Source organism: Glandiceps talaboti, chromosome 2, assembly GCF_964340395.1.
Source record: "Glandiceps talaboti chromosome 2, keGlaTala1.1, whole genome shotgun sequence".
Taxonomy (NCBI): domain Eukaryota; kingdom Metazoa; phylum Hemichordata; class Enteropneusta; family Spengelidae; genus Glandiceps; species Glandiceps talaboti.
This window is the reverse complement of record NC_135550.1, coordinates 16088694-16102904: the sequence shown is the minus strand read 5'-3', so window position 1 is coordinate 16102904 and position 14211 is coordinate 16088694. Positions and strand designations below refer to the sequence as shown.

General features: G+C 35.7%; 1 protein-coding gene across 1 annotated transcript in view; it reads left to right on the top strand.

The window, feature by feature from the left end:
• LOC144453622 (disheveled-associated activator of morphogenesis 2-like) overlaps positions 1–11250 on the top strand; it is a 35562-nt gene extending 24312 nt beyond the window's left edge. The window contains exons 13-25 of the mRNA XM_078144943.1: positions 408–475; positions 2083–2205; positions 2723–2906; positions 3193–3371; positions 3937–4182; positions 4850–4956; positions 5212–5300; positions 5911–6125; positions 6585–6646; positions 7137–7197; positions 7740–7871; positions 8364–8531; positions 8788–11250. Coding sequence (XP_078001069.1) covers positions 408–475; positions 2083–2205; positions 2723–2906; positions 3193–3371; positions 3937–4182; positions 4850–4956; positions 5212–5300; positions 5911–6125; positions 6585–6646; positions 7137–7197; positions 7740–7871; positions 8364–8531; positions 8788–9036 — 1883 coding nt within the window. The 3' untranslated portion in view covers positions 9037–11250. The remainder of the gene's footprint in view (positions 1–407; positions 476–2082; positions 2206–2722; positions 2907–3192; positions 3372–3936; positions 4183–4849; positions 4957–5211; positions 5301–5910; positions 6126–6584; positions 6647–7136; positions 7198–7739; positions 7872–8363; positions 8532–8787) is intronic.
• The last annotated feature ends 2961 nt before the right edge of the window (positions 11251–14211 follow it).

Below are 14211 nucleotides of genomic sequence, written 5' to 3'. Positions count from 1 at the left end.
TAGTTAGTACAAGTTAGTCTTTAAGAACTAGCTGATGACTATAAAATTGCAAAGTTTTCTAGTAATGAAAATATGGTTTACAATGATATCCTCTCTAGTCTAATGAGTTTACAAAGTATGGAAGTATCTCTATAAACCATATTTCATTGTATAAATTCTTGGAAATGTCAAAAAATAAGCAAGAGTAGGCTGTAATGATAAATTTAAATACTGTAACTGTCTAGCCAACTATACATTATATTCAAATTACTACATGTAATGTCTCTAGTGTTATTGATGGTAGAAATGATAGAAAAACAGACCGTTTGTGATTTCCATATGTCAAGTCTGATAATAAGGAATATGTATAGTTGATATTTCCTAAGTTGAACCGTTTCATGTACATTTTGCTATGTTTTACTTCAAAGAACGTGAAGAAATGAGACAACATTTGGAGAGAAAAGAACGAGAATGTGAAGCTAAAGCAGAAGAAAAGGTATGATCCAAATTGTTTCACTTAGTATGCAATGTGTCTGTGTTAAAGTAAGTCATACGGCCACAATGTGAAATCCGTATCACTGGTAATGAAATGTGCATCAAACTAATAGCTCTGAAATTCTTTGTCAAGAGGAACTTATAACAGTATATATAACAGTTTTAATTTATTCGCTGTCAGTGATCAAATAAAATATTTCTGTTTATTTTGCCCGAAATATAATTATATAAAAATGCAAATGTAGTAGAATCTGCTTGAATGCCATGTGCACTATTGCAGCTAGAATTGTTATTTATAAATAGTAAATTAAATCAAGCACAGAATATGCATGTATGCTACATTGAGAGCATAGTGCCTAAGTTAAGATTACATTTTTATTTTGTATTTGTATCAGATGAGGATGGCATTGTTTGTTGTCAATAACTAGAACGAAATTCGTTGAAGTACAAGTTGTGGTCTTTGATGCACACAGGATTGCAGACCAAATTTGATTAACGAGAGCTTCCCGTACATAGAGGAAATTCAACCCATCACTTGACTAAAGAAATGTTATATATTCCCTTAGTTACATTTGTTATGTTAGACCTGTGGATTTCAGTGAATTTAGCAACATAACAGGTCTTCTTGGAAAAAAAAATTAAAGAAAATTGACAAATAATGCCATAGTCATCCCCATTTAGCTGCTGTTAGCTATGACAATGTATACATACACACAAGTATATGATTTGCAAAACTATAATCGGAATGCTGTTCCTGCATTTAACTTGGTCCACATGTACATTGCATTATGTTTTGTCAATGCCAGGACTTGTTTCAGATAATCATGAATGCTGGTAGTGTGCTGGTTGTCTCTTGTAGTGGTAATTGAATGATGCCCTCCATTCAATGTAGGAATGCAATGTTCCTTTACTGGTGCTAACAATCATCACTTTAACAGCTGCAATTAACAGCCATAATAAACTACTCATCCACATTTTTGCTAATAACTATACAGACTCTGCACGTTGATGTGATCATGTGCTGACATTCATCCATCATTTTCATCTGCAGTGAATAACAGATTGGCTTTCACATAGTGGATAATACCATTTACATGGTGTTTGTGTGATTGTTTCTGTGTGAATCTAACGAGCCTTCCTTACAGTCACATTTGAAGTAACCACTGTTATGCCTTGGGAGTGTGTGTGTGTGTTTTTGGGCTATCCTATCACCAACCCTAGCTGTAGCTGTGACAAGCGCACACATCTTTCCCTCAAATAACGAGTAACTGTTCTCCCTCTTCCAATACAACCTACATACATTACAAGTTGGCCATGGTGACGGTTTTAATGCCCCCACTTCAACTCATATATGTTTTCTCTTTCTTTATTTACCCTTTGACTTCTCCTTCCGATCCATAACCTGTGTAATTTCCTGATTAGGAGGTAAGCCCCTTACTATCACAAGTTCACCAAGTGTGTGTGGAATCAGAGACCTTTTTCAAGCTCCACCTTGTTACAAGTCCATCTTTTCGATTCTCAATTTTTGTCATCTATTCAAACACTCCTGATGGTCTGTCTGTGGTAGGGTATCTAACTTTCTTTTGAATTTTTGTTCACCCATTTTAGGAAGAACTGATGAATGCACTAAACCAAATGAAGGCCAAGTTAGAAAGGGAGACAGCATCACTCATAGAAGCTCAACAACAAATTTCGTTGCTGTCCAATGAACTTTCTAATGTCAGGGCAGCTGTGAGTACACATTTTGTCTTGATGTCGACTGCAACTGACTGCTTTTTTGAATACTTTTCTTCCAAGTCAAATGATGTCTAGCAAACTGTTAAGTGCACACATGTTACATAATCACATAATAAAGACAATTTTCATCTTCATGAAAGATCTTTTGAATATGACAACAATGACAATCCACATGACTGGAAAAAAAAGAAGGGAAAAGAAAACGTACAGAGACAATTGTATTTCAAAATTCAATACATATAAATCCTGTGCACTGTGCTTTCAAAGATCCAAAAAGATGCTTTAATTTGTACCTTTATGCAAATAAAATATTAGTGTTACATATTTTACGTGCATCAACTCTGACAAATTTAATGAGAAAGAAAGCCAGTGAAGCAGAGAAATGAAATAGCCTTGGTATTAGTTGCAAAGTACACTATCATAGTGTTGTCTGTGTGCAAACTGTGCTGTTCTTTTTCTAATACCAAACATGACATTCTTGTACATGTATTTTACTTCAATCTGTCCACAGGCAAGTAAAGGTGGACCATTACCTGAAAGTAACGTGCAAATAGGTGGTGGCATACCACCACCGCCACCACCACCATCTATGGGAGGTTCAGCACCACCACCACCACCTCCACCACCAATGCTATTGTCGGGTGGACCACCACCCCCTCCACCACCTCCCATGATGAATGTTCCACCCCCACCAGGTTAGTAAGACTCGGTCCTTGGTCTTATTTTGTGAACTTACAATCTCATGCTTTCATTTAGTCTGTATCATACAGAAAGGATACTTAAAAAGGTAAACACGACAGTATGAAAAGAGATTTAAGTTCATCTGAAATGTTTTTGGCATTGCTTTATGTGTGCTTTATTGTAATAGACTATATTATGTACAACAAATGATTCACATTGAAAAGTGTGACTTTAGATAAACACTTCATATATCATCATTATACTGAGATAGTCTGTATTGTTATTATTGTCCATTCCCAGGAGCACCACCACCCCCAGGTGGACCACCCATAATAGGAATGACAGCAATTGACACTGCCGCACAACAAAGAAGGAAAAACTTGCCAAAACCTTCTAATCCTCTCAAGTCTTTCAACTGGGCAAAATTACCAGATGGGCAAGTACAAGGTACTGTCTGGCAAGAAGTGAATGATGCAGTGGTAAGTCGTAACATATTTCTATTTGATGTCTGCTCTCAAGCCTTCACAATATAACTTACCTTGGATCGTCCAAATTCCTGAATATGATTGTAGATTTCTCCATGGTAAATGCATTTATACATAAATACCAATGATTGTATGCCAACTGCATCAGTATACAAAATATACATTCAAATATTACTATCATTTAACGACAATAAAAACTAACGTGTATCATCTGAAGGTTATTTTTATCCAATTTCATGTAACTGCAAACACGAAAGCATTTAGGAGAACTTTTGGCTAGAACCTCTGGCTTTGTTCACTCACTGCCACTAGAGGGCATAGTAGCAACTAACATCTCAGTTTCGTTAGCAGTGAAGACAGAGGTACTGTGTTAGGTTATACCATAGGCAGGTGTGGAGCAAAGAGATTGATCATTTTTGTCAAGACCTCATCATTCCTAAACACCATGTAGAGAGGAATATTGTATCAAATATTGTAAACTGTGATCAGTTTCAGTTGGTTAATGTACACGTTTTGACAATTTTGCTGACTTCAATGTGTTTTCTTTCATTGATTGCAGGCAGTGAAGGTTATAGATCTGGAAGATTTTGATAAAACGTTTTCAGCCTTCCAGAGGGCCAAGGGAGATGATGAAGAAATGACAATCATAAAAACCAGAGCAAAAGAGCTCTCTGTCATTGATGGCAGAAGGGCTCAAAATTGCACCATTTTACTTTCCAAATTAAAAATGACCAACAGTGAAATATCAAAGTCAGTCATGACCATGGACCAGAAGGAAGATCTAACAAAAGATATGTTAGAACAGGTAATTAGAACTCGTGTGTTATGTCTTGGAAGTAGATGGCCACCGTAATTAGAGGAATATCAAACACATATATACATTTTCATTGACAATATGACAGCATTATGTTGTGAGAATAAAACTTGTAGCAGAGGCTATTGGTCAATAACGAATCAGGGTGAATCTTGTGAGTGTGTTAGGTCACATAGCCAATCAGGATAAGTCTTGTAAGTGCTTCATGTTACACAACCAATCGGCATGTTGATAGAATCTATCAATGGACATCTTTACATTGTCATTCAGTTTTATGTGTGTAGCCTTCTGTTGTATATTTTCAAGGATTTCCAGCATTTAAACGAACTTGGTGACGGGATGATTATATTATATCTAATCACCAAGGCACATATAGTATCTTTTATTTATGTAACCTACTACACACCGCAATAACAGTTTTAGTTTTTCTTTGTTTTAAGAAGTCAAAATTAGGGATGGTGCAGTTGTACTGAATTTTGAATTTTTTCTTTTATTTAAGCCCCAAATTAATGGCTTGGCTGTATGCTGTTACAGGAACCATGGTATATAGTTATAGTAAGGAATGCAGTGTTACAGAGTTTACATAAAAGTTGTTTAACCTCTGTAAACGTAATCATTCTGAATGACTAACAATTGTGACTTTTTGACACCCACGTAGGTACTTAAGTTTGTACCAACGCCTGAAGAAGTGAGTCTGTTAGAAGAACACAAGCATGATATAGACCAGATGGCTAGGGCAGACAGATTTCTCTATGAAATGAGCAAGTAAGTGTATATAGCATTTAGTATCTACATGTCATCTTGCACAACTATTATAATTACAGCCAAGATCTGAACACCGTAACTTCAAAGAGTGCGTTTCATATTGCGGGAAAACAGATTTGTTTGATAAAGAATGCATTTTGCTAACTTATTACAGTTGTGTTTTGATTAAAAATACTAGTTAAGAATTGCATAAAGTGTGTATATTCAAAAGAGTTGTTCTTTTATGGCTAATATTGATTCTTTCGTTCGTTGCAGAATAACTCATTATGAACAGAGGTTGAAATCTTTATTTTACAAGAAGAAGTTTGGCGAAAGAATGAATGAATGTAAACCCAAAGTAGAAGGTAAGGGTCAGCCAAAAAAAAACCTCAAAAAAAAAAATCCCTTTACTCATCTGAATGAAGAAAATACTGAGAATACTATATGACGAGTAATTATTGTTCATTTCATGTACTTTTATATGATGCTTTTCATCATTGCAAAGGTTTCTTGTTTATGTTCCAAAAACCAATCTTTTTGTGTTTTGTTTGGCGGAAGAAATATCTATATTCCATTTTCCATATCAAACTTTGCTATAAAATGTACTTAGATTATCAGAAGACTTTTGAGTTCTATGTTTTATTAGTCAAATCTATAGCAATTTGAAGCCATGTGCTTGGCTACAGTCATTGTTGTGGTACATTTCTCACACTTGTCATCTAGTGTATGTCAGACCATAGACTCTCCACCCACATGTGGAGGGTGTATGGTCAGGTGAAGCTTGCACTAATTCCCAGTGAAACAAGCTGAAATTAAGACTGTAAGGGACAATTGTAACTCAGTTTTGCAAAAGATGAAATTGAATACAGTGTAGCAGTATTGATACCACCATTCTTGTTTCAAAAACTTAACATTTAAGTGTAGATGAACCATATGACATCATTTTTTTTTTTTTTTACATTTTTTCCCCATCAGCTTTACTTCATGCTTCTAAAGAAACTCAAAGGAGTAAACGGTTACGCAAACTACTGGAAGTGGTGCTGGCTATAGGCAATTACATGAACCGTGGGCAAAGAGGCAATGCATCAGGCTTCAGAATATCTAGTTTAAATAAGATTATAGATACCAAGTCCAGTGTAGATAGGAATATTACACTCTTACATTACATATTAGAAACCTTACAAAAGAAGGTAAGCATGCCCTCTACCTGTCATTGTATACACGAACTTTTTTTTCAAACAAAGGCACTTGACATTTGACCAAGTGAGGGCGCTAATGTGTATTGGTTCAGTATGAGTACATCATTGCCTTTGGGTAAACTTTGGGTGTTGAATTGCAGACCTTGCACTGTTATATTCAAATGTCTACTCCATATTTGTTATTACAATGTGTTCCAGAGTGTTGATTGTTATGGTAACAGACCAGATATTTATGTTTTATTATTCATGTGATTGAAATGCTATACTGTGAAGGTGAATAATATGTGAATTTTCAATCCTCTGAATTATATTGAATACAAAACTGAGAGAGCTTGGTATTTTTTAATGGTGTTTTGATTTGTAGAAGTTTGATTGTACAACTTTATTTATATGTACAAGATGATGAGACACGATTTTAATGATGTTTTGTCTTTAAACCATTGTCCACAGCTTCCAGATGTTTACAAACTTGAAGATGAAATTCCTCATGTTAGAGAAGCTGCTAGAGTAAGGTAAGAGTTGGCATGAATGTAGAACATAAACCATTTTATCAAAGTGGGGGGGGGGGGGGGGGGGGTCAGGCTTGGACAGGGACAGGAATAGGGTTAGACCCCCCAGCATACACATCATGAATTGTATCATCTGCAGTGAAACGACACTGTCCATTATATGTAATGACAGACACATTCAATAATATTTCTGCATCAAAATTATGTGGCAAACAACAGCTCGTTAAACCCAAAGTTGATACTTGGAAAGTTACATATTCTGGATCATTAATCTGTGAACACATTACTCAGTTGTTTTCATTTCCACCTGGACAATTCATTGATGATACAGGTTACTTGTAGATATGTTTTCACACACAGATTTGAATACCCAAATTAACAACTAAAATGTGACCAATATTTTTTTATTTTATGTGTGACCAATGTAAGGTACGCGGCTTTCAGATTTGTTGTACACATTTGTGTGACTTTGAAATTTGTTCTTTGTCCACAGCAATGCAGAACTTGAAAAAGAAATAGCTGTCATGAGAAGTGGACTCAAAGAATGCGAAAGGGTAAAAAAAAAATCTAGATTGCTATTAATAGATTCATAATTTGACCAACATTGCCATGTTACTCATACTGTGAGGAAAGCATTGACAGAAGAGGGGGCTGGCACCAATGATGTATCACATCAGTGGTAACTTTTTTTAGTGAATGTTATTGCTGTGTGTGTGTGTGTGTGTGTGTGTGTGTGTGTGTGTGTGTGTGTGTGTGTGTGTGTGTGTGTGTGTGTGTGTGTGTGTGTCTGTCTGTCTGTCTGTCTCTCTGTCTGTCTCTCTGTCTGTCTGTTTGTCTGTGTGTGTCTGTGTCTGTGTCTGGCTGGCTGTCCGTCTCTGTCTGTCTGCATGTATGCATGTGTGTGTCAGTCTGTCTGTCTCTGTCTGTCTGTCAAAATGGGTGGCTGTATTAGTGAGTGATTATATCCATCTAAATCACCAACCATGTTTTGAAACCCTATGCACCTAGTAGATGTAATATGGATATCGAGTAGGTCAACACCATTTTAATGTTCTCTATATATTAACCTGTATAATTCTATGTTTATTATCTGTAGGAATTGGATTTTCACAAAAACAGGTCTAGTGCACGTGGTGATAAATTTGTGTCAGTGATGAGTGACTTCCTGACAGTAGCAAGTCTTAGGTTCTCTGAGTTAGAAGATATAATGGTGAATGCTAAAGATAGGGTAAGTGTGTCATTCGTAGAGCTTGGCTACATGAAGGGGGCAACTCAGACAGGGTTATTTCTGTGTATCAGTACTTTGCTAGTAGGGCTATGCAAGTGACATGTCCAAGACAGTCAGGTAATCAGCTGTAATCTGCATGTCTCCATAGTCAACTTGCTCCAACAGTTTTGAGTTGTCCCTTTAAATTACTACTTATTCTCCCTGGTGACAGCAATCAAATTCACATAGTTACACTTTTCAGATTGATATCCACAGGATTGCTCTTAGACTGTAAGGTACATTGTGCCAACATGGCAACCACAACCTATCAGTCACCACTACAAAGGGATGAGAGTTCCCCCTAAATGACATATCTGATAGACTAGATTGTACCAGGACTACTCTGATGTTCAAACGATTTGCTTTTATTTTCACAACGTCAAGTGTTTCTGTCATATGATTAACGCACATTATGATATTAACTCTCTTTTTTTTTCATTTCTCTCCTTCCAGTATTCTAGAGTTTTAAAGCATTTTGGAGAAGATCAGAAAACCACACCTGAAGACTTCTTTGGTATCTTTGATGTCTTCTTGCAATCTTTTAGTGAGGCAAAGCTTGACAATGAAAATTACAAGAAGAAGAAGGCTGAAGAAGAGAAGAGGAAAAAGATTGAACAGGAGGTGAGAAATGGTTTATTGTTGTAAGTGAGTGGCATGTACCAACTCAAAACAAGTAAAGGACAGTATATCTCTTGTAGAAATTGAAAGTTTCTAAAGTTCCAAGTGTTTCAGAATGGACTCATATTTATGCAGATATAAAAAAAAATTACTGACTTCTATCTGAGGTTGAAGCTATGTAAACAGTGTTAATGCTGGTGTGGGATTATTGTCTTACTGTGAGATGAGCTCTAAAACTGTAAATGTTAATCATTCACAGAGACTTGAAAAGGAGAGACAGCGGAAAGCCAGCAAGCAAGGCAAACAGGGTAACCGTGGAGGCAAGAATGACCAGGGAGAGTTTGATGACCTTATTTCTGCCTTACGAACTGGAGATGTCTTTGGTGAAGACATGGCAAAATTGAGAAAGAACAGGAAACGTCCCGTTGGTCCCCAAGGTCTAGGACATGGCAAAAAGCCGGAATACAGCCGGGAAAGAGTTGGAATGAAAGCGGGAAAGAAATTCTAATTTATATACATCCCAGCCGCCTGTGAGCTCGCTGTGTTGTGACTTTTAAAATATTGATTACTAATATTTTGCTATGATATGTGCAACATGCTATTAAAACACTATCCAGTGGGAGGAAATTGGCAGAGGAAAGTAACACTGACTAGACATTTGAGTCTTTGAGACAAAATCTGATGCCAATTAGAAATCAATTCTACCCCCAGAGAATGTGTACCTGAAGTTGCAATATAGTAAACCTGTGTGGGTGAAAATCAACAACAGTGAATCTCAGCAAACAGAAAATGTTTGTAGAGGAGAAGGAAATGAGTAACAAGGAGTTTGGACATATCATATTGTTGTTTCATTGATGTAGAGTATATACTGTGCTTGTATTATTTTCACAACAAAACTTATAAGTTGTGTAAAGCTTACATCAAAGTGAGACAAGTGAAATGTGCTTGGAAAAAAAGAAAACAATATTAAACTTTTCCATGCCACTTATTGTCTTAGATTGGGGATGTTATGGTATAATCATATACCATGTATGGGAAAAAAATATGAAAAAAATGGCTGTATTTTATTTGGGAGAGGGTTGATGAGAAGTGTCTTTGGCCAAATTTGACTTTTTTTCCCCCTTATTTAACAGTGCTCTGCACTGGAAATATTTAGACCGTGCCAAGATAAAACGATTTGTACTTGTATAAATGTACTTACACTGCATGAAAGGCCTATATAACTGCCATTATTACATGAGACTGCAATATAAACTGACCTTACTAAAAACTGTCATGTTTTAATAAAACTGATGTGTTACATCAGTGTTATGTATGTACATTATTTAGAGGCTTTGGGTTTGGGCATTCTCCTGTGTATAGACTTATCATTACTATATTGAGTTCTTTTGTCATCCAGTTGTAAATCAAGAGACGATAAAAATTAGTCGTACAACATTACACGTTTTGAATTGTCCACTTTTTGTTTGTTTGTTATTTGTTTACACCGAAGATACCTATTATGTTAACTGGTATGCAGAACACCCCAGGTATCGGAATCATGTGGAAATTTACATCATGATTTAATTAATATTCAAGTTCGATGCTAATTCAATAAGTAGTATGTTAATACATATACCTCAGTTGAAGTCTGTTTTTAGATTTGTAAGCATATCACAAAACGTGCTTGCTTGATGTGTCCTTTGTACAGCTTGGTACAGACAAAATCTAGTTGTAGTGAAATGTCTACCGGTAATCTACACCGCTGTGTGAATAAATGGTGTAGTTGTTAAAACTACTCCCTCCGTCGTAATGCATGCTATGCAATATTCAGTCAGCTGGTAAAACTCTGAAATACTGAGATTTGTAACGAATGCAAGTAATCTTGTGAGCATGTAGAGCTCTTCTGAGTCTTCAAAGTTTAATGTATACAGTGTCGCAGTAAAGAGGATAAAATTGTAGGGCTTGATTATACAGAAGGCTTTCGCTACTCTTCAGCATATATAGGTAGTACCATAGCACAGAAATGCTTGGCTAGTAGAAAGAACAATGTTATAGTTAACTTTGAAAGCTTTATAAGGATAGCAACTCATATACATGTAAAGCCAGTGTGTAAATGTATAGTCAGGTGATTCCAGCAGTCAAATATGTAGTTTTCGTGTGTAACTCGGGACTTTCCCCAAAATAGCGCCCTCTATGGATGAATTCTGGTGTATGACATAGATTGGTAAAAGGCAAGCATTATTGTCACAGTTTGGTTTCCCTCTTATACTACATACTGTAGTATCATCATACTCTAGATAAGAGTTTATAGATACAGAGAGGCTGGTTTCATCAATTTCATTATTCCATCCATAGCTTAGCCTTGGGAAAAAAAGAGTATTGTTCAGACTTCTAGCATGCTTCGCATACCTCCCAATTTACATAACAATGCAATTAAGATGGAGAGACTAGCAGTGGCGTTGAAAAGTTATTGATAAGAAAAAACTATGATGTACAGAATAGGTTCATGATAATTTATTTGAAAAGAGAACATTATATATAAACTGAATACCGTGACTGAGCAACATGCAAAAATGTCAACAACAAAAATGCAACATGGATGGTGAAACCGACGCCAAAAAAAGATAGTCTTTGCAGCTGCATTCAGCGGGCGTGAATGTAGCAGCACAGATAGAAATATGTATGAGTAAGGTATTTTGTAAGTGAAGCATGCTTGAAGGCTGACTTACCTTACCTGTTGGGTGGGTGGGTGGGGGGGGGGGTAGCTATGTATTCCACCACCAGAATCCTACCCAGAGTGCTCTCCAAAGGGAAAGACCCACTATATGTTTTTGTGTGCCTCAAAATTTTAACCTGATTGCAGGAAAACTACATGCGGATATTAAATGTCTGTAATTTAAAGCGTACTTAGTCCCTTGTATATCATAAATATTGTATGTCAGCCAATAGCGTCTATTACTCAGCATTCCATTCTCTATATCTCTGCACTTGTTCTCTCTCTCTCCACGTTCCTTTCTATTTCTACTTTTTGTCCTTTGACTTACACATTTCCTGTGCCATCTACATCCAAACTACTTCTTTTCTTTTCTTTTTCTATCTTGGACCAGTAAATAGGATATTATAAAAGTAATAACAAACGTCAACCCTTATAATAACCATTGCTTTGGTATTTTTTACTATAGTACATATTAACTATATTTTGTCATTTTTGTATATTTTAAGAGAGTAAATTATTGGTTTTGTATGCATTATTAATAATTAAAAAAAATCATGTATGCAGAAATTGAAAAAAAACATTGCATTTAATTTTGTTAAAATGTATTAAACTTTTTTTTTTTTTTGGTAAAGATTAAGGGGAGACTTGTTTAGTTCTGGTACATACAGGATTTTTTTTTTTTTTAAATTGATAACAGTTTTAACGATTGAAGTCACAGGATGGGCAAACAAACTTTTTTTTTCAGTTGACTCAACCTAGTGATTTTGTGTATAGTGACGTTCAGTTTCTAACTCATTAACAGAGATAATTTTATCACCGTTGAAATTAATCAAAGCGGTATTAATTTGTTGCTTTTCTTCATTAATTAATACACACATTTTTTAAAGAGTTTAGAAGTAACTGTAAAATTAACAACACACTTCAGTTTCACTTTTTGTGTACTGCTGTTTAAACCGAAGCTCAACCCATCTATATAAAACAAATATGCTCTTCCATTTGTTACAAAGACATCATTTTAAATAAAAAGCAAATAAGAGAATGCCAAATGTCCTGGTGAAAAGACTTCAAAGATGGGTGAAGAACTTCAGAGATCTTGGTGATTTCACTGGTCTTTATATATGTAGCAGATACACCATTTTATTTTCATTCATTTTGTCCAGAAAGGAGTAAAGTGGCACAAGCTGAGTTTATAAGCATTTTTAATGGGTTAAAATACTTGCGTAAAACCTAAATTAAACTTTTCTAGTATAATATGACATGATAATCGAGCCTTTGGTTTACTAAGATACATGCAAACTGTGTTCGTCAATACGGTAGATTACACAAGTGGGTGATAGCAGTTCCTCTGTTGTGCAATTCTAATCACACTGTGATCAACATAGTGTAAACATTGGAAGTCCCAAAGCAGCACTGCAAGATCATGGAACTCTTAAAAGTTTTCCGAGATGCCTCCCTACTGAAACCAACATCTATTCAATAGCTTATCACTGTTTTACCAACATGTGACAAATAGTTTTAGTTTGTGTCTATAGTAGAAAACCGAAGGTTCAACTACCAGCCGGGTAATAATGTCAATACATCTCACACTCACAGTTGAATTGATGGCATGATCCAGTGACTTTTCAGTATAACTTTTACTGAACTGTGTCATGAAATCATGTATGTGTAATGCCTGAATACTGGGTTTTAGTTTTGCCAATAACGAGTATGCTTTAGAGAGTATACATTATTACAGGTACCTACCTTTTAATGCAGTAAAAATTACCCCACATAAAATGCATAAACTCAGCTCGTGCTCAACTTTCTTGACAAAAAAAGTAATCCAGTCAGATAGTGCTGGAATTTATGTACAAAACTATGTTCTCATGAATTTTTTTCAGTTATCATAGAGACAGATGAATTGTGTATAATTACATTATATTTCTGAATCTTACGTTGTTTTTGAAAAGAGGGAACAGATATGTTGGGAATTCACATAATTTATTGGGGGTCTGATGTAAGAGATATACTTGTTGTGTTCAGTGGTGTTTATGTTGATTTCTTCACTGGTTTGATGTGTTAATCTAATGCATGTCTTGCAATAAGTGGACTTCCCATGTGTTCCCCTCTGTATTCAAATTGTAAACTTTGTTCCACAGCTCAACTCATTAACAGAATGCGCTGTATGTTGTGTCAAAAAAGAATATTGATATAAAGGTCACTGTCTCAGAAACTGTGTCTCTGTTGTTGTTTTTTTATCTCTGATTACTTGTTCCCAATTCCTGTACACTCAAAGGATTGTTAACTTGTAAACTTGCCCTACGTTTATTGATGGCTGCTACTACCGGGACTATAGTACAATTTGATACAAAGTTGTCCACACTGACAAGTAGTAGAATGTGAAGATAAATTAAGTCTTCCAACTTCATGATCCTCCAAAGCCTAGGCTGTAATATACGCTGTGATGGGGTGCTCTCACACATTATCGGTCAATGGGCAAGGACGGAACGACACGACACGACACATCTTAGTCTATCCAAAGCCAAGTTACTGATGGTTATAATCACACACACCATTTCTGATTCTATCATATTTGATTGCTCCATTCAAAATGACTCACAATAATTAAAACCATTTCATCTGAAACCGCATCATCTGGGCTCGACTAAAATCTTACCAACACTGCTAAAATTTTCTTAATGTGAGTTTCTGTCATAGCAGATCATTGCTAAACATATACCGTGTAACAATGGGTGTTTTGATGATGATTATTCTGACATTACATACTGTTGTGCCCTAATTAGAACAAACCATTTACACTAACAATTCGCAAAGATTGTGGAGCCAAGTGACACTTAAATTTAAATGCAATAGATTCCAAGATAGAAATGGACTGCCTACTAAGATGAATCAACAGGAGTGTCATCTTCCCATTTTTTAAAGTTTTCTCAGGCCGCCCCAATAATAAAACCCAAATTTGCTAGATGCTACAGTCCCGTGTGATGT